Source organism: Castor canadensis, chromosome 13 (genome assembly GCF_047511655.1).
Source record: "Castor canadensis chromosome 13, mCasCan1.hap1v2, whole genome shotgun sequence".
NCBI lineage: Eukaryota > Metazoa > Chordata > Mammalia > Rodentia > Castoridae > Castor > Castor canadensis.
In genome coordinates, this window is record NC_133398.1 from 72380834 (window position 1) to 72400383 (window position 19550).

The window sequence follows — 19550 nt, forward strand, 5'->3', positions numbered from 1 at the left end:
TGTAGGAGGGGAACACTGAGGATGGGCCCCAATAGAGGCGAATACCAAAGGTATAGATTTCAACACCAAATGATCAATTAGAATGAGAGGAGTGATGGCTGTTATCCTATCAGTCTTGAGAATGTGCTGCTGAGCTGCTACCTGAGCAAATTCCAACCTGGTCCATACCAGAAAAAAGTAAGAAGGAATATCCACTTCTTACTATCTTCAAAACTACTGGAGAGCCCCTCTCTTGATGAGGAGAACAGAAATAGTTAACAGTCAACATTGCCATTTACAAAGCAGGCTATGTACATCATTACACCAGGTTCTCACAATGACCCTATGCAAATAAAGTCATGTCTCACTTGAGTGTTATAGTCTAGTCAGCACAGGATGAAAATTACCTACTGTCTATATTGCTCTAGAATATTCCATAAATTATGCACAGAATAAAATGTACATGGTTTTTCTACATATTATACCTGTTTTAGGTACCACATAACCACATTTCCTTTCTATGTGGAAATGCCTGCTTTGAAACTAGATGAGATAAATTTCATTAAGTGACTCTTCATGTTAGATAATATGTCATTTGTAGGGCTGTGTATGTCTGAGTTGTTTTCAATTGGTTTGGTTTTTCTGAGTACATTGAGTGATTTTCCAAATACTGAAATATGTATGTATGTAATAGGATTCCATTCTTTTATTATACCCATGTTGCAGATAAAGAAACTGGTAATACAGTTAGTCCTTGTATGAAAAAGTCTTAAGTCTGGGTTATACACTGCAAATCTTGGGTGGGGTGCAGGGCACCATGTAGTCACACCAACGCGATGGTCACACCTGAAGGGCAGTACTGTGGATAGCTCTCCTATCCATGCTCTAGTACACCCAGCGAATGCCTGAAACCATGTGTAGTATTGACCCCTACAGATGCTATGCTTTTTCCAATGTATATACAACCGGGATAACGTTTAATTTATAAATTAATCATAGTAAAAGATAAACAACAGTAACAAATAACAAAATAGAAAAAATATAATAATATACTGTAATAAATTTGCCAGCATCACTAATAGGGGCCATTATTATGTAAAATAAGAGTTGCTTGAACACAAGCATGGTGGTACCATAACAATCTGTTAGCTGAGACAACTACTGAATGGCTAATGGGAAAGTAGCACAGACAGTGTGTATACACTGCATGAGGGATGATTCATGTTCTGGGTGGGATGAGGTGGGACAGCATGAGATTTCTTCACACTACTTGGGACAGCAAGCAAACTTAATGAATCACTTATTCCTGGAATTTTGATATTTTTGCTATGATTGAATGCAGGAACTGAAACAGTGGAAAGTGAAACTATGGATAAGGAAGGACTGCTGTGGATTCATTAGCTAATAGGATTCCAGGGATGCCAAGAAATACTTGTAGGTCTGGCACAGTGGCTCACATCTGTAATCCCAGCTACTTGGGAGGCAGAGATGGGAAGATTGAGGCTGAAGGCCAGCCCTGTCCAAAAAAAGAACAAGAGAGACCCCATATCAACAAAAAAGCTGGTCACAGCTGCAATTCCAGCTATGCATAGATAGTAGAATTGTGGTCAGAGTTCAGTCCAGCTAAAAAAAGCCTAAGACTCTTATCTGAAAAATAACCTAAAACAAAAAAGGTCTGGGGGGTGTGGCTCAAGTGGTAGGATAGTTGCCTAACAGGCACAAGACCCTGAGTTCACACCCTAGTATCAACAAGAACAACAAAAGAGGAAGTCCCTGAGATACATGTGCTAACCACCTGTCATAGTGATGGCCTGGGATTTAGACCTGTCATACTGCACCAAGACTATGAGGCTCTGGCTGTGTGGCTGTGTCCAGCAATTGAGCATGACCTCAAGACTCAGGTCTTTGCCTTGTGTTCATTGAAATAGCAAAGCTTTTCCTGTGGCTTTGCCTGTGAGTATCAAGGAGACATGTTCAGATCCTGGGGCAAATGGAGTCTGCCCTTTTGAGCAAGGCAGTTTAATTATTGGTTTTGATTTCTTACTTACTTTTTTAAAAACTCTGTTTTGGAAGTTTATGGACCTTTTCTGACCCCTTAAAGAGGTTATCATTTCCAATAAACGTCTCATAAATCAGTTCAGGGTGCCTAAGCAGCGCATTTGAAGTGAGTCCTTCCCTCTCCTCCTAACTCCATGTGTCCAGCACCATGGCTAGTAATCTCTTCCAGACCCTTGGCCTGATGTGTCATGAAGAAGGGCTCAATCCCCATGTGAGTTCAGCCACTCTGCCTTTCTCTTATTTATTTGTGTTTATGTTAACATCCATGAAGCATTTGATTTCTACTCTTATTGGTTAAAAAGGATGGGTAAAGGGAGTGATGTCATGAGTTTGGTGTAGTAAAGAATTCAGGTAATCCCTTCCCTTAAACACAGCGAGAACACTGATGAAAATGGTGAAACTAGCTTTTTACTGACTTGGAAAATTAACCAAGGAAAATTAACTGAAAATTCACTCAAGAAGACAGCTCAATATTGACATGAACATTGAATTTCCTGGCATATAATGTTGAAACTTAGATTATTCCATCCTCATCTTTAAGTTCATTTGGGAGTAAATGGGACCCAGGTAGTCATATGATCTTAAAAAGAAGAATGAAGAATCCCACCATTACCAGTTTCAAAGCTTGCTACAAAGTTAGACTAGGACAGAGACAGGCCTATGGAACAGGAGTGAGAGTCCAGAAATAAAACCTGTTATCTGTGCTCAATTATTTGACAAGAATGACAACAGTTTAAATGAGAAAAAAATTCATTCAGGACAGACGAAAGACCGAAATGTAAGAGCTAAAACTCTAACATTCTTAGAGGAAAACATAGGTATAAACCTTCATGACTTTGAAGTAGGGGATAACTTCTTAGCTACAACACAAAAAACACACCAAAGAAGTAAAACCAGAAAGTTGGACTTCATCAAAGTCAAAAAAAATTGTGATTTACAGGACACCATCAAGAAAGTAAAAAGACAAGTGGCTGGTGGAGTGGCTTAAGTGGTATAGCACCTGACTAGCAAGTGTGAGGCCCTGAGTTCAAACCCCAGTACTGCCACAAAAAAGAAAAAGAAAGTAAAAAGACAAACCACAGAGAAAAATTTGCAAATCAGATATTTGATAAGATCTAGTTTCCAGAAATATAAAACATCTTATAACTCAACAATAAAAAGACAAATAGACTAATACTAAAAATGGGCAAAGGGTTTGAACAGACATATCTCCAAAGAAGACACGCAAATGGCCAGTAGTCATTCTATATTAGTCATTAAAGAAACACCAATGAAAATGTTAATCCCACCACACATCTACCAGGATGACTATTGTTATTGTTTAACTATGAAATGTCATGTATCGGGGGTGTGGTTGCCAGCTGGTGGGCTTTAGGAAGTCACTGGATGCTAAAGGCTCCAGCCTGATCAATGGATTAATCCCTTGATAGATTCATAACATAATAGGATTATTAGGAGGTGGTGAAAATAGGAGAGGGCCTAGTTGGAGGAAGCAGTTCATTTGGGTTGTGCCCTGGAAGGATGTTTTTTGCTCCCTGCCCCTTCCTTTCTGTTACTCTCTTTTCTTCCTGTTGCCATGAGGTGAACAGTTACCCTTCATCACAAGCCTAACCACTGGCCCAGAACTATGGGACCAAGCAACCATAGACTGAAACTGGGAGCCAAAATAAACTTTGCCTTCTTTAAACTGTTTGTCTCAGATAAAAATTCTGACTAACTCAACTATGGTTAAAAAAAAGGTGGACAGTAGCAAGTGAGCATGTGGAGAAATCAGAACACTTAGACACTGCTATTGGAATGTAAGTGGTGCAGCCACTGAGAAAGCTTGGCGATTTCTCAAACAACTAAACATAGAGTTACTGTATGACCTCACAATTTCACTAGTAGACATCTAATGAGGAGAATTCAAACCCTATCACATGAAAAAATGTATGTGAACATCCATAACAGCATTATCACTCATAATAACCAAAAGGTAGAATAACCCAAATGCCCATGATCTGGTGATGAGATAAATATTATGGCATATCCATAATAGAGACTTAATATTTAGCCTCAAAGTAGAATGAAATTCTAATCCATGCTACATTGTGGGTCAGCCTCAAAAACATTGTAAATGAAAGGGGCACATATTATAAGATTCTATTTATATAACACTTCCAGAAGAGGCAAATGCATATAGACAAAATAGATTAGTAGTTTCCAGAGACGGAGAGAGGAGAATAAAGAATGACTGCTGATGAGTTTAAAAATGAGTGCTGTTCTTGGGTGTTCTGGAGGGGTGCACTACTCAGTTCCAGCTGCTGTTGCCATGTAGGAAAGTGTTCTCAATGCTACCAGAAAATCTAGTTTTTCTACAAGAGGCCAGGGATCCAGGGGATCCCAATGCATCTGCTGATTCTCTACCCACAAATTTGTGGACCACAGGTATGTCTTGTTCTAAATTGCAAGCAGAAGACTGATGCTTGCCTGTGTTCCTTTCTCTTTCCAGGCCATTATATTTATGTGGACACTTCCTTTGCCAAGCAGGGAGAGAAAGCCGTGCTGCTAAGTTCTGATTTACACGCTGAGGAATGGAGCTGCCTCCGCTTGGTCTACCAGATAACCACGTCTTCAGGGTCTCTGACAGATCCCAGCCAGCTGAACCTCTATGTGAGATTCGAAGATGAAAGCTTTGATCGCTTGCTTTGGTCGGCTAAGGAACCTTCAGACAGTTGGCTCATAGCTAGCCTGGATTTGCAAAACGGTTCCAAGAAGTTCAATGTAGGTGACTTCAGTGGGGAGATGCAGGCGTGTAACATGTACTTTATGCTATATGAACTCTTATGAAACTTCTGCCAGTTTATCGTAGTTGTATTATGGAAGGTTATTAGTAATGTAAATTAATATTTTCTTTATTCATCCAAAGAGCATCTTCCCAGATTTCCCCCATCTATTTAAACGAGACTTCTCTAAGAATCTAAATGGTTAGTATAAGCTAACCTCTTTAATGAAAGTGGATTTTCTAATGGGTTTTAGTAAGTAGTCTTATTTCCTACAATTAGCTTCACCCTTCTAAATTGTGTGTGGTATATGTTTATGTTATCTTCCTGGTGGTTTAGTTGCTGCAAAGTTTGAACAAGTCATTCTAATAAAAGAAAACATGGAAATATTTACAGAGGAAAGATATTTGCAGGGCATGTTCTGCTTCCTTTTAAAAAAGGAGAGCTCTTCTGTCAGAAGAGCTGATACAGGAGGGCAGAGAATGTAAAAAGTTGGGTGTGGATTAGAGCAGAAGAGGGGAAGGATCTGGCCATGAAGTGTGATAATTAGTGAGATATGGTACTGAGGACACAATGAGCCTTCACGAAAACTTTCTCCATTCCTAGTGTTCTTTCCACTAACACTAAGAGGGTAGTTCCCAGTCCTACCCTCTTCTCCTTTGTAAAGTTTTGAAATATTGTGTCCTCCTCCATCCCAGTCTGCTTGGAGCCCCTTCCTATCAGTCAGTCATGGAGGGAAGGAATTCCCATGTCACACCATCTGACCAGACCTTATCACACCCCAAACCTACCAGCGTAGTTGCAAAATAATAAGGCTAAAGCCACAGAAGAAAAAGCTGAGTTTCCAAAACAGGACCAAACATGAACTCTAACAGTGCTTGAAATCAACCACATGAATTTCCAAGCTTTCTATAAAATTTTTCATCAATATAGAAACTACAAGTTGGTTTACGAGGCCCCTCCATGTCATGTGGAGATCTGTTGGATTTGGGCTTCCTACCTTCTCCTCTAAGGGGTTTCTTTTTACCCCTGAAACCTCTGCCCCCAGTTTCTGACCATTCTTAGCATAGATTTCCCAAAGGACACAGGTTTTTGGGTTTTGTGCTGCCACAAGCCCAAGAGAAGATAGAGGTTGGGATAACAGTAGAAAGCAGCTGAATCTGAACTTTTATTAGACATACCACTCACCTAAAATTTCTAAGTATACCTGTATGTGTTTATGTCCACACACACACGCATGCATATGAGTGCACATACACTTGCACACGCACTCATGCTCTATCTATAAAGCCCATACTGAAATTCCTGTCCAGCGGCCATGAACTCAGATTAACACTTCTGGTTGCTTTGAATTGCTGAACAACTCCTAACAGGTGAAATCCAACGAACATGGTATTTTGAAGTCTAACTGCCCTTCTTCCCCCGACCTGTGTGTTGTGCAGATTTTAATCGAAGGTGTCCTAGGCCAGGGAAATACAGCCAGCATTGCCCTCTTTGAAATCAAGTTGACTACTGGCTACTGTATTGGTAAGTTAATTTCATTTTCACTGCAGCAGAACGCAAATCTTTCTCTAAAATCTAGTGTTGCCAGAAGGCGTTCAATTGACCCTGAAGACCGAGGATGTTACAGAGCACACTGCTTTCAGTGCAGTGATTTCAGTTCTTTGCTAGAGTTACTTGAATGCTGGACGTTGTTTCTCTGCCTTGGGCATAGGAAGTCTCATTAGCATTTGCCGGGACTGGCTGGATCAATGAAAGAAAACTAGACGCAGAGACTGTGACCTCAGCATTGCCACCTAACCTCAACACATTCTAATAAAAATATTTTCTGGGTGGCGCAGGCCTTTATCCCGTGTTGCTGAGGCAGGAAGACTGTGAGTTTGAAACTAGCCTGAACTACAAAGAGAGACCCTTGTCTCAAAGTTCCAAAATAATAGTGATTTCTCTGTTGCTATAAACTCTGCTTTTTGTAGCCTTTACCAGAAGAGCAAAAGCAGACAATGTATTACCTCTTTTCCTCTGTTTTTCTCTCCATATGCCATTCATTGTCCCTGTCTTAATAATCAGAGCTGCTACTTAAATCCCACTTAGACAGGGCTGGTTGGGTGTCTTATGTGCCAGCTTCTGAGAGGGCAGGAAGTGAGGATAGTCCCTGCCCTATGGAGCTCCCCTTCCTTGCTTGCCCCTGAGGACATCTCCTCACACAATAACTACTGCCAGGAAGGAGGACCCTCAGTGTGGAGATGTGAGTAGGAAAGAAAGGGTTGTCCCTGGACAGACAAGCCTGTGGGGAGCAAGGACAGAGCACGTCAGGCATGGGCCAGAGGCTGAGCATAGTGTGAAGTGAGATTCTGTCCTGCTCAAGCCATTCTTTAGGGAAGGGTCTGCATCCCTTACAGAATTATGTGGTTGGGAGATGATATAAGTCAAGCCAACAGGGGAGAACATGCAGCTGAGGTTTTCAGATGATGATGTATCTGGCTGCCATGTGGAAAGTGAGCTGGAGACAGGGAAAACATGTATGAGCTAACAAAACCCTAAGGAGACTGTGGCCTTACAGAGGGGACATAATGAAGGCCTTCAGTAGGGGGTTAGCAGAAACCTTAAAGAGAAAGGTGGGTAGATGTGAGAGGTTTGTCACTCCTGACCATTCTGGAGACTGAAGGGTTGTGGAGGAGAAGGAAGTAGAGAGTCGTAGGGATTTCTCTAATGGAAGGAAGGAAAGGAAAACAAACTGAAGATAGAGTCTAGGCTCTTCCTTTGCGGGGAGGGTCTGCCCAAGCAGCATTCCATGTGGTCCCTGAGTGGGGTACACAAACCAGAGTCAGATGAGCCTGTGGAGTGTCCCCTGCAAGCTCAGTCAACACATGCACCTCTCAGCCTCTGCTTCATCACCCGTAAAATGGAGATAACTGTTCCCCTCGATGGTTTCCTTTGAAGACTAATGCAATCATGGATATGAGGATGAGGGCTAAGGTGCTAAGCACTCAAGAAATGTTAGTCATCTTTCGTCAGATGATTTGGTGGCTTATGGTTTGAGTAAAACAACAGGGATCCCAGTACTTTTATCTTGTTAAACTATATAAACAGTGCTGTCACCTCTCCTTGCTTCACGTGCACCTCTTCCGTTGGCTCCTCATCTGTAAAATGAAGTTAATAATAGTACCTATCTCAAGCGGCTGTTTTGAGGATTCAGGTAATGCATACAAATGTTTAGAGGAGTGCTGGCGTACTGAGGAAATTTTGCTCTGTATTATGCTCTGTGCCAGCCTTTGGCACTGAATATTGGGGATAGGTTGGCAGATGCTGCAGTGGAAAAGTTGAGATTAAATCTTAAATCTTTTCAGTGCTTGCTGATGTACAAACACATTGGTAACTGTGCCAGCTAGGATCCTGGTAGGAAGGTGGAAATAAAGAGGAAACTCCGCCTCACTCATTTCAGGAAAGCCCACCAAAGAGACCACATAGACATGAACGATAAAGGCAACCAGTACAGGATAATGTTATGACCCAGGACTAGTAACAGCAATAACTCAGGAGCTGCTATCCTGGTTAAGTATAAAAGGGCAAGGTAAGCGGAAGTTATGGGAACTCAGAAAAAAAATCACTATAATTGGGGGCTTTTGGACTGGGCTGTGCCCTCAGTAAAGGGACACAGCCAATCATGGTGACCTGGCAGGGATCTAGCTAGGAAAATGAACCCCTGATGCCATGCTTCTTCTAGTGGAATCCAACAGGAAGCCCAAAGTCAGGAAAGCCTATTGATGTAGTCTAGATATGTCAACCTCTGGAGGGTGAAGAAGGCAGAGGAAGGCGGGGCAGGAATCATCCTTCATGTTTTTGAATTGCATTATTATGGGGTCAGTGGAAACACTGGCTTATAAGTTTCAGTTTTTATTGGTGTATATTAATTGTGGGGGGTTTCATTCTGATATTTCCATACATGCATATAATGTACTTTGATCATATTTACCCCCCCACTACTCTTTCTTATCCCCTCTACCCCCAAACCCCTTTTTACAAGATTTTTATATGGGTTCCATTATGACCTTTTCATACATACATATAATGTATTTCAATCATGTGAGCTTCTTGTTCTCACTAAAAGAGTCTGTGTTGGGGAAGAATCTATAGCAAATATACCAATGCCTCTGAGACAGAGAGGTTTTACCTGTTTTCTTTTACTTCTCCACTCAGGAGTTGCAGAAGGCCCTGAGCTTAGGCCATTCCAACTAGGTTGGCCTATTAGTCTTCCCTGCTTATTCCAACTATGTTGTTGTTTATAAGAAAAGCCTAGGGTGGCAGGGTTAACATCCAGAAAACATTCCCTTCATCTCTGGGCATCTTGTTCACCATCAGGAGAGAAAAGGATGGAGGCCTGGGGTACCAGGTTAAAGAAAAGGTAGTAGACAAAATTTCTGGAGCTGACAGCATAACCCTCAATCAAAGATGAGTTGGACCAGGAGTATAGCTCAGTGGTAGAGCCCATGTTCAGCCTGTTGAAGGCTCTGGGTTTAGTCCCCAATACCAAAAAGTGAGTTAATTTAATAAAAATAACTGACAAAATAGCCAGCTTATACCAAGCATCACCACATGCCTGACACTGCACTAGGAGCTACCTATGCTTACAACAACCCTGTGAAGTGGGAATGTATTCCCCAAATCACATATTAAGAGACAGAGTCACACAGCAGGCCACATTACAGGGCCTCTCTTCTTGGCCACTATTGGCCATGAGTCCTGGTCCAAAGGTTCCAATGGGTAAAGGAAGAGAGAAACCTCAATGTCTAAGGGCAAACTCTGCTGTGAAGATGAGTGTATCCAGACCATGAAGTCTGCTTTTATTTCTCTTCCACCAGAATGTGACTTTGAAGAAAATCATCTCTGTGGCTTTGTGAACCGCTGGAATCCCAATGTGAACTGGTTTGTTGGAGGAGGAACCATTCGGAACACCCACTCCAACCTTCCACAGGATCACACCTTCAAGAGTGAACTGGGTGAGCTGGGAACAAATGGAGTCCTTTTCTCAGGGTGAACATTTCTTCCATCTCCTCCCACCCTCTGCAGTGACCTGATTGTGGTCCATCTTGCTATGTTTATATTTCCTTATTATGTTTAACTTAACTACTAGTTGGCTAATAGTTCTTATTTTTTAAAGACAAGGCTAAATTAATCCCAGGTTACTTCTCACTAAAAATGGATGAAAACAAAAACTTCCCAAGTGACAGTAAGGTGAGCCAATACTGATGATGAATTCTGAATGTGGGGTGCAATGGGGCCCCCTGGTGGCCACTGAGGGTGGTTTGCAAGGCAAATTTGGAGGTGAGGTTATCCAGAGGACTTGGAGGAAAAAGATGCTTGAGGAAGACCAGGGCAAGGGCTTCTTCCTTGTGTGCTATCCCTGCTCTCGCCTGGACCCTGGTAGGCACTGTAAAAGCCTAGGTCTTCCTAGAGTTGCAAGCCATTCCTGTCCTCAACTTCAAGTAGTAAGAAGATTCTGGTGGCTGGGTTCTCAATCAAAACAAGAATAGGAATTTTGATTCTGCTGAGAACCATCACTATTTTCTCCTTTGAACCTTTTCCATGTGGATACTCAGTGATTTACTCAGTCCCAATAAATTGCTGATGATGACAGCATGGACTCATGCCTGATGACTTGATGAGTTTTTATATTTCCTTTCTTTTTTCTTCATTTGCTTTATCTCTTTATTCTCTTAATTCACTTCTTTCTCTTTATCTGAATATTTTTAAGCATGTCTCCAACATTTTTTTTTTCCAAAATGCCCATCCTTTAGCTTACCTTGGCTTTGGACAGTCTTCACCTTGACCTTCTTGTTCTCTTTGTTCCTCCTCCATCTCCTTTTTACTGTGTCTGATTCAATTTCACACAGGGGCCAGGCAGATAGAAAAAGCAAAGAACATGTGGGCTGGGTTAGGACTGTGGAAGAATAGAGAGCAGAGACCTGGGCCAAGATTACTCACCTCCAGTGAATTTCTGCCACATGAAAATGTGAGTCCAGGTTGCCAGACCTTTTCATTTTCCAAGGTAATTGAAAAGAAAGAAGTTTTATGTGAAATTTCCCAAAATTTTTTAAGTTTCACTATTTTCTAAAAAAACAATGTGGGCTGATGAAATGCTGGATAACTTCTGCTTTGCAGCCTTTATTTTACAGGTTGCTTTTTTATCTTAACATATCCAGATTTCTTAAAAGGAAATATTTGTAAGTACCCACACTTAAAATGATTGAAGTCTTGTAGGGCTTGCCTGCTTAAGGAAAACCTAGCTCTGGCCCTAGCGTTTTCATTCATTTAACTGTGAATTAGGTATGTTAGGGAAAAAGACAGTTAAAATGTCAAGACCCCAAGGATTCTTCTCAGTTCAAGAAACATACATTCAAGGAAGAGAAAGATTTCTACCACAAATGGATATAGCACAAGGTGATATGTGCCATGTGTTGTCAGAGTGGTGCTCCTCTCCCAGAAAAAGAAAGGTGTTAGATATTCAGAGGTAAAAGAAATCACTTTATGATTGGATATCCTAGAAGTCATGATAAAGGAAGAAAGCTATATTTAAAGAGTGGGTGTCAAAATCGACAGGAAGATACAAAAGAGGCCAGGAGCAATGATACAGTGGTGTCAACTACAAGTAGGAGAGATGGTAGAAAAGCAGAGTGGGTGAGGCCAGGAGTGGTGGCTAACTCCTGTAATCCTAACTACTCTGGAGGCAGAGATCAGGGGATGGCAATTCATGCCCAGCCCAGGCAAAAAGTTAACAAGATCTTATCTCAACAAGATCTTGGTGGTAAGCATCTGTAATCTAAGCTATATGAGGAGTGCACATAGAAGGATCATGAAGCCCTATCCAAAAAATAACTAAAAGTAAAAAGGGCTGGGGGTGTGGTTCAAGCAGTAGAGCACCTGCTGAGAAAGCATGAGGCCCTGAGGTCAAAACCCAGTACTACAAAAAATAGTATAGGGTCAAGTTCTAAAAGGCTTTGAATGCTGGGAAATAGATTTTAATTGTTTCTTTTTTTTTGACAGTGGGAAGCCATTGAAGGTCTTTGAGCAGGGGAGAGATACTGTCATGAAAAGTATTTAGGTGGATCATCCTGTTAGATGGAGGACAAAAAAGTGTAATAAGAATACAAAAGAATGTTCCAGAAACACTCTTTAGAAACAGGTAGGGTCACTTATGGAAGGAACCAAGATAGAGAAAAGAAAAACATTTTCACTTGTTACTTTTAACACTGAAAGGTTGGAATTTCCCTGTGTGTCTCTAGCCTGAAGACACGTGGACCATCACCACACATGGCCATTGCAGGGGCCACACTAGAAATGTATATTCTCTGTAGAGAGAATGGCAACCAGCGTGGCAGAGTTGTCCATGAATCTGCACGCATATTTTGACAGTTGAATTAACTCAAATAATTAAATATCACCACCTCTTGAGACTATTGATTAAGTGAGTAAAGCAACTAACAAATTCTTGAGGTAAGAAAATCAGATGACTTTTTTTCTTAATGTATGGAAGTAGGCAAGATTTGGGGATTAGTTTTGATATCTTAGTTTAAGAATTTAGTACAAGGATCTTGAAAAAAACAATAGATTAAAGTATTAATAATCCTTTGTGTCATTATCATGACTTCCCAAAGGCACAAATTTAACTGTGGGAAAGTATTAGAGAACTTCCCAAACCTCCTAGAAATTAGTTCCAAAGACACATCCTCTGGGTAGCCAAGGTCATGACCTCATGATCTTCTCTTCAATGCATCATTTCCATCTTTATATTTGTCAAGAACTAGTCAAATGGGGAGAATTGGAAGAGGCAACCAATCTATGGACTAATATCCACAATCATCCATTTGACTATATTACATTAATGCAGTCTATCCTTTAAAGATTCTTCATCTGTGACCATAAAACAGTATGGTCATGTTTGTGTCAAGGAGGGAAAGAGAAAGCACAGGCCAGGAGTTGGAATGTGTGTGCTCCAGGCTAGTTACTGTGCTATCTATCACCATGAGCAATCCCTCACCTTCACAGAGTCTCTGTTGGCCTGTTTGCAAATAAGGGAATTACATTCAACGATCTTCAAAATGTTCTCAAGTTCTAATATTTTACTCTTCTCTCTTTACTTAGTGCTATATGTCAAAATCTCCAAGTTCACCAAACATGAAGATCTATGTCAAACATGTATTAGATCCCTCTTGAATACTTATAAGTGCATTGCATTTGGTCTGAGCCAAAGAAAAGAGGACTAAAGGGAAGGAGGAGTGGAAAAAAAAGTACTTGGCTTTTCTAATATCTTGACCAGAAGGGTCAAGAGATAGACCACATTGTGGTCTTCTCCAAGGTGCTCACCTATGCCATTGCACTTACCTCTGACTTCCTTTCCTGCTCCCTCTCTCCCTGTCATCTCCCCTCTCCATCTTCCCATTCTTTCTCTTCTCCTCTGACTATTCTAAAACACTTCCTAAAGGCAGCTTTACCCACTAGCATTGCTCAGTCCCCTGGTGTCAATACTGAGGGCTGAAGAGGAGGCTAGCCCTCAGACTGAAGGGAAGAAATCAAAGGAGAGCTTCCACCTTCCCTCCAGAAACCCACAGGTCAGAGCCAGAACACCAGAAGGAGGCTTCTTCATCAATTACTCACTTATTCACTCATTTGTTTCACTCAACAAATATATAATAAGCACTTTAAATACCTCAGACATTCTTGTATACTTTGATGACACAAAAATAGTCACTGAGCTCAAAGAAACCATGGGAACCAACATTTCCAAAATGCTTTTCTCCAGAGTACAACTTTTGGGGCATAGTAATTTTTTTGCTGTGTAGTTCAGACTGACCTCAAATTTTCAATCCTTCTGCCTCAGTCTCCTGAGTGATAGAGGTATACTAACTATGTGAAGGAAAAAGGGTGATATGTGGTGAGATTAAACTGGAGAAACCCTGAGTTAAAGAAAGTTAAAGAGATTTCTGTATTTCAGAACGTCTCACTGTCTTTAATATAGTTCTGCATTAATGTATACAATGGTATTTCTTAAATTATCTGAATACCAAAAATGCTACATAAACATGCCCAGTGATGTGTGACTATAGAGCCATGAATGAAATGCTATAGCCCCACAGAAAAAATGAAGGATTGCCTTGGTTTGGGTGGCCTAGGAAAGCTTTCTAGAGGAAAAAAAGGCAGAACTAGAATTTGGCTGGATGGATAAGGGAAAGATAAATATAGCACATGAGTGGATAGTTTAGTTCATGTTTGGGAGTATTTGAGAATGCAGGATGTATGGTGATGGCAGAGGAGCCCCAAGATCCTCAATATATTCCTACTTAGGATGAGCAGGAAGCCTAATTGCCTACATTCTACCTCTTAAGCTTTTGGACTGACATTTTGCCTATTCATTAGCCAACAGCTCTCTTTTCCTCACTCAACTCTCTCTCTCTCTCTCATTCTCTCTCTCTCTCTCTTTCTCTCTCTCCCTAGACTCCTGTTTAAGATGAGGCTTAAAAAGATGAGTTCAGGCCAGGATGAGTGGTAGAGCACTTGCCTAGCATGTGCAAGGCCCTGGGTTTGATCCCCAGCACCAGCAAAAACAACAACAAAAAAATTCCAAAGTTTCTAAAATATTTTGTTTGAGAAGCTCCATCTATGTGACTCAGAGTCTGTGGTACACACCTATAATTCCAGCTACTCAGGAGGCAAAGATAAAAGGATCATGGTCCAAGGTCAGCCCGTGCAAAACTGTGAAGTGTGAGACCGTATCAGAAAAACAAATTAAAAGGACTGGGGGCATGGTTCAAATGGTAGAGTGCTTGCCTCGAAGCATGAGGCCCTGAGTTCAATCCCCAGTACTGCCAAAACAAAAAAACAAACAAAAAAAAAAAACAGAAGAAAGAAAGAAAAAACAAAGTGTTCCTTAAGATCACTATGGGAAAAAAGAAAAATTCCCATGCTCTAAAAAAAAGAAAGCCGGGTTGCTGATGGCTCATGCCTGTTATCCTAGCTACTCAGGAGGCAAAGATCAGGAGTCAAAGATCATGGCTCGAAGCCTGCCTGGACAAATAGTTCATGAGACCCTATCGGGAAAAAAACTGACACAGAAAAAAAAAATGCTAGTGGAGTGGCTCAAGGTGTAGACTCTGAGTTCAAGCTCCAGTACCTGGGAAAAAAAAAAAAAGATAGCTATTCCCTCTTGTATTTCAATTGCTTTCTACTGGGTATATTGATTTTCCCTGAGCTCTATCAGTTTGGATGGCAAAGTAAAGATTAAATTGTTCAGATGTCTGCCTGCAGCATCTTATTTTGCTGTCTATGAACTCATTGTATTCATTCAGATACTGGAAGCAGCTTCTGCCTTGGCTTCAGGTAAAAACCGAAGAAACACTGTGCGGGTGGGGGGTGGGGGGCTGTTCAGGAATATTGGAACTGCAGGAAGGACTGGGGAGTCTTACCAGGACAGCACTGGTCTTTGTGTTGTAGAAAAGGGGACAGAATTTAAATCTGCAAAATACAATGTAGATAAGAGTTTTATTTCATTTGCTTGTATATTTTAATAGTTTGCCCCAAAATGAGTCACAATTTTTAAATGAGCATTGGGTCCCCAAATACTTGTTGAATGACAGAAAGAGATAAGACAGTAAGAATTGTGGTGAGACTTCTCTGATATACTGGAGGGGATGTGATTTTATTCTGGTTTTTTCTTACTCGGTTCTGAATCATCACATATGGATTTCTTTCTTTGTTAATATTTTATGAAGCGAAGCAAAATCTTTCAGGAGGCAACTTACTGGCAGCTCAGATCATTACTGTTTTCTACACACCTTAGCAAAAAGAAGATAATTGCTGGGAAAATAATGAGGGAAAGTCATTTCTTTACCAAGATTTTTTACATCAAGCTTGCTTAGGCTGCCACTCTGGAAGATGCTAGATAAGTTTTCAAAACCCAAAGGAAGGTCAGACTTATTTTATTCCATCAAAGACCGTGAGATGGATGAATCACATCTTCATAGCTCATGACACTCTTTTTCTCATTTCAGTTGGATTGAGCTCAAGTGTCATCTTAACAGCAGCTATTCATTGCTCTAGGCATTAGATCCATTTGGGTCACGGCATTAGCACTCGATAGCGAAGCAGCTATATTAATTTCCTTAGCATTGCCTTTGTGCAAGCTCTGCTGGATCTCCTGCCACAGCTTTCTAGTCACTTTCATGTATTAAGAGGCAGCCTCGTTTTCAAGGATTAAATTCAGTCAAGTCCGTTCCAGTGTCTTACCCAATTCAAATCTCCCCCATACTAGTCTACAGAGAGGCAGGAGCTGGGAGAAGGGAGTATGCTTTGCCTCTTTCCGCATCTTTATTTCCTTCTTCCCTTCCTCTTTTCCCACTCACTGTATTACTTTGGGCCCCTTCAGAGTTGGGGAAGTGTGATGGAGTTTGGAACTTAAAGGAAAGAGCCAGTGACAAATTTTATTGCCTGGTGCTGTTTAATCTGACATTGATTCCCTTTGTACTGCAGGTGGCCAAATTCTGGACACTTCTGTCATGGCCAATGGGAATCCCACAGGAATTCCCAGGCAGGAATGATGGTCTTCCTAGTTGGCCATCTATGAATCCCTCTTAGCTCCTATGAGCAATGGGGCACCCCACTAGACCTCTTCTATGGGATTTACCATGCTGGCAGGAAATTCTCTTATAAGGAGTACTTACAATGTACCTTCTACCTAGCTACCTTCTAAATTGCCCACTTGGCCAAGGGAAAATTCATCATCTTTGCACCATCAAACTCTGGAAGTGTAGCTCACTGGCAACAGAAATTCTTCCTCTCTCCTCTGTCCTTACAGGTACCTATAGTCAGCTTCTTGCCTTGAGCTGTAGGCAGCCAAATGACAGGCACTTGTCTCTGTATTCTACAAATTCATTTTCACTAATCAAGTTCTCTCAAGAATTCTGATTATCTTCATGGCAAGGCTCAAGGCACATATGGGTGGTAACGAAATTAGATGGCAATTTTCCTCCTCCATCTCTTCCATGAGTGGTTCTCCTTAGATCCTCTCACTTGATCAAGGTAAGAAAGAGAATACAAGCAAACCCCTTCTCTTCCTTTGAAAGGCCAAAAGCAAATACACAGCAAGTCCTACTCTCTTCAAAAAAACCCTTTCTCCATTTCTTGGATCCATCTCTAGCATTCTCATATCTACAGGTGACAGGATAAAATTGGTTGAGCCACCTTAGATACCAGGTGCTACACTTAACACCTTGATGGTCTAGCATTCTTGTTAGTAATTGTTCTCAGCTTTGAGGTCTTAGCAGAAACTAGAAGTCTGTTAGATTTTGTTGTTGTGATTAAATACCTGACAAAAACAACTGAAAAGGAGGAAAGAATCGTTTTGGTTCACAGTTTCATAGGCTCCACTCCAAAGTCCACTGGCTCCATTGCTTTGGGCCTGAAATGAAGCAAAACATTATGGTGGTAAGAGCATGTCATAGAGGCTGATCAACTCACGGCAGACAGGAAACAGAGAGAATGGAACAGACGGGAACAAGATATATTCCTACAACTAAGCCCTACCTCCTCATTTCTACCACCTCCCAATAATGCCATCAATTTATGAATTTATCAGTGAATACACTGATTAGGTCAGAGCCCTCATGATTCTTTAACTTTCCCAAAGCCCCACCTCTGAACATTGCACTGGGGACCCAAGCTTTAGCAGATGAGCTGTTTTTATTTTTGGGGGGAGAGGGGAGAACATTTCCTATCCAAGTCATAACAAAGTCCCACCTAACATTCATTTGCATGTATGATCTTCTTGAAAGGTATGTAAAAAGACTAGAATCTAACTCTACTGAGTAAAAGCCACTCAAATCCCTCAAACTGAATGTTCATGGACATAATTGTCAAACGTGCAGTAGCAAAGTAGGCATGTTAACTTGCTGACTTTAGGCACTGTCTGCTCACCATGGTAGCAGACCAGTGGGTATTTCCCCCTGGCATATGTCTCTTCAGACATCTCCCTTAACAGGGAGACAGCTTGTCCAGACAGCTAGCAACATGGAAATAGACAATTCAACTGGAGCACAATGTGACCAATGGGGTCAAATCACAGCTGAGTCAGAGGCTGCCTTTGGCATCATAGCCAAGCCACAGACAATCTTTGGGGAATACTGGTTAGTCAGGCTGTTTGAAAATAAATGCTCAGGAACTGCTGAGTTCTTTTTCTAACACCAGGGGAAATGGCTGACTCCAGGGAGCCACCGGTTCTACCTGAAAAGTTTAGCTAATACAGAGGGAGACTGCAAGGCAGATGGATACAAGTGCACCTAGACCATCACTCAGGCACTACTCAGTTGGGCCTGAGCTTTGGCTAGCACTGCTGAGAATTATGATCTTTTGCCAATTTGAAATTTTTTTTTCTAGAAACCTCAGGCTCTGTGTATAACCCAGAATTAAGGAGGAGATTGGCTTCTAGTCTTAGTATGGCAGAATAGCACAGACTTCAGAGAAGTGGCAGTGAACTTGTCAATTCTTAATTTCATGGGAGAACCCATTGCCTCCCCATACAGAATCTTTTCTTTTTAGTTGCAGTTTTAATACCTTCAAATCACTGTGGTCTACAGGATTCCTAGTGATTTCATCAATTATAAGATCCTGTCTATAATCCAGTTGTACTATTTTCATATTTAAACTGGCTTCATCCTACTCAAATCTTAATGATCTCATGAAAATCATCTCTCTCAGAGGTTCTGGAACCACAAAAACCCTCCCATTCTGCCTCATTGAACTGGGCAGGAGAAGACACGGGATATCATTTCCCAAGAAAGTCCGAGTGATCTTTATTCTCTTTGGAAAGAAGCATAACGACACCTGCTCCCACCCAACCCCTGGATGTCCCCACTGAGAGCAAATTGCACCAATGACACTCCTCCAGCCTAGCCTCCTGCAGCAGACACTTGAATGTTCATTTCTTAATCACCACTCCCAACTCCTACAACTGAGATGATAAATGTATGATGGGCTACCTTCTGTTTCCCAATGAGATACTTCATGTTACTCAGATTGTTAGTAAATAGGATCCTATGGTGCCAAAAAAAAATGATGAAGAGGAAAAGGTGGGTAACAGAATGTGTCTTAGTCTAGTGGTTCCATGTGAGACTCGGTGTCAGCAGTCTTGGTCTGATTCCTGGCAGCTTCTGTGACTCATGTTGGGCAGGTCACATTGTGTTTGGTAGATGCTTTTTGGATTAGAAATATGATTGTGGTTCACTTGACATCGTGAACATGAGTTGTTAAGGAGGCACTCCAACTACCCATGCCGGGACTACACTATTGTCCACACAGCAGGTAAGTAAGTGACTTTACAGAACACTATCAGATGTCTATCAACTGCAAGGAAGAGGGATTTATAATGTAGCTGCAGGGGAGAATTTTCTCTAGCTCAGCACAGTAATAGCACAACTCCAAAAGTGGAATGGATAGTTTTAAGTGAATTTGTGAAGTTTGTCAGATTCATTGAGAATTTTCTAGAATCTTTGGAGATAAATGCTCTTCACCTTGGGCAAAATGATTTTCCTCTTCAAGGCTATGGCAGTATGGGTTCCCCAAGAAGCTGACCCTAAGCTAAGATTAGATGGGAAAGAGATTTATTGGGGAGAGATAGCTGTGAAGTACTAACAGGGGAAGGAACCAAAGAGGTTGGGGATAAGGCCAGCTTACTAATTAGGCACAGTGGGTACAAGTGTCTAAGAG

The 19550-nt window shown here is 41.3% G+C and overlaps 1 protein-coding gene across 2 annotated transcripts in view; it reads left to right on the forward strand.

The window, feature by feature from the left end:
• Positions 1-19550, forward strand: part of Mamdc2 (MAM domain containing 2) — a 149064-nt gene that overhangs the window by 67327 nt on the left and 62187 nt on the right. For both annotated transcript variants that reach the window (XM_074052015.1, XM_074052014.1), the window contains exons 3-5: positions 4529-4800; positions 6242-6326; positions 9659-9796. In XM_074052015.1, the coding sequence (XP_073908116.1) occupies positions 4529-4800; positions 6242-6326; positions 9659-9796 (495 nt within the window). The remainder of the gene's footprint in view (positions 1-4528; positions 4801-6241; positions 6327-9658; positions 9797-19550) is intronic.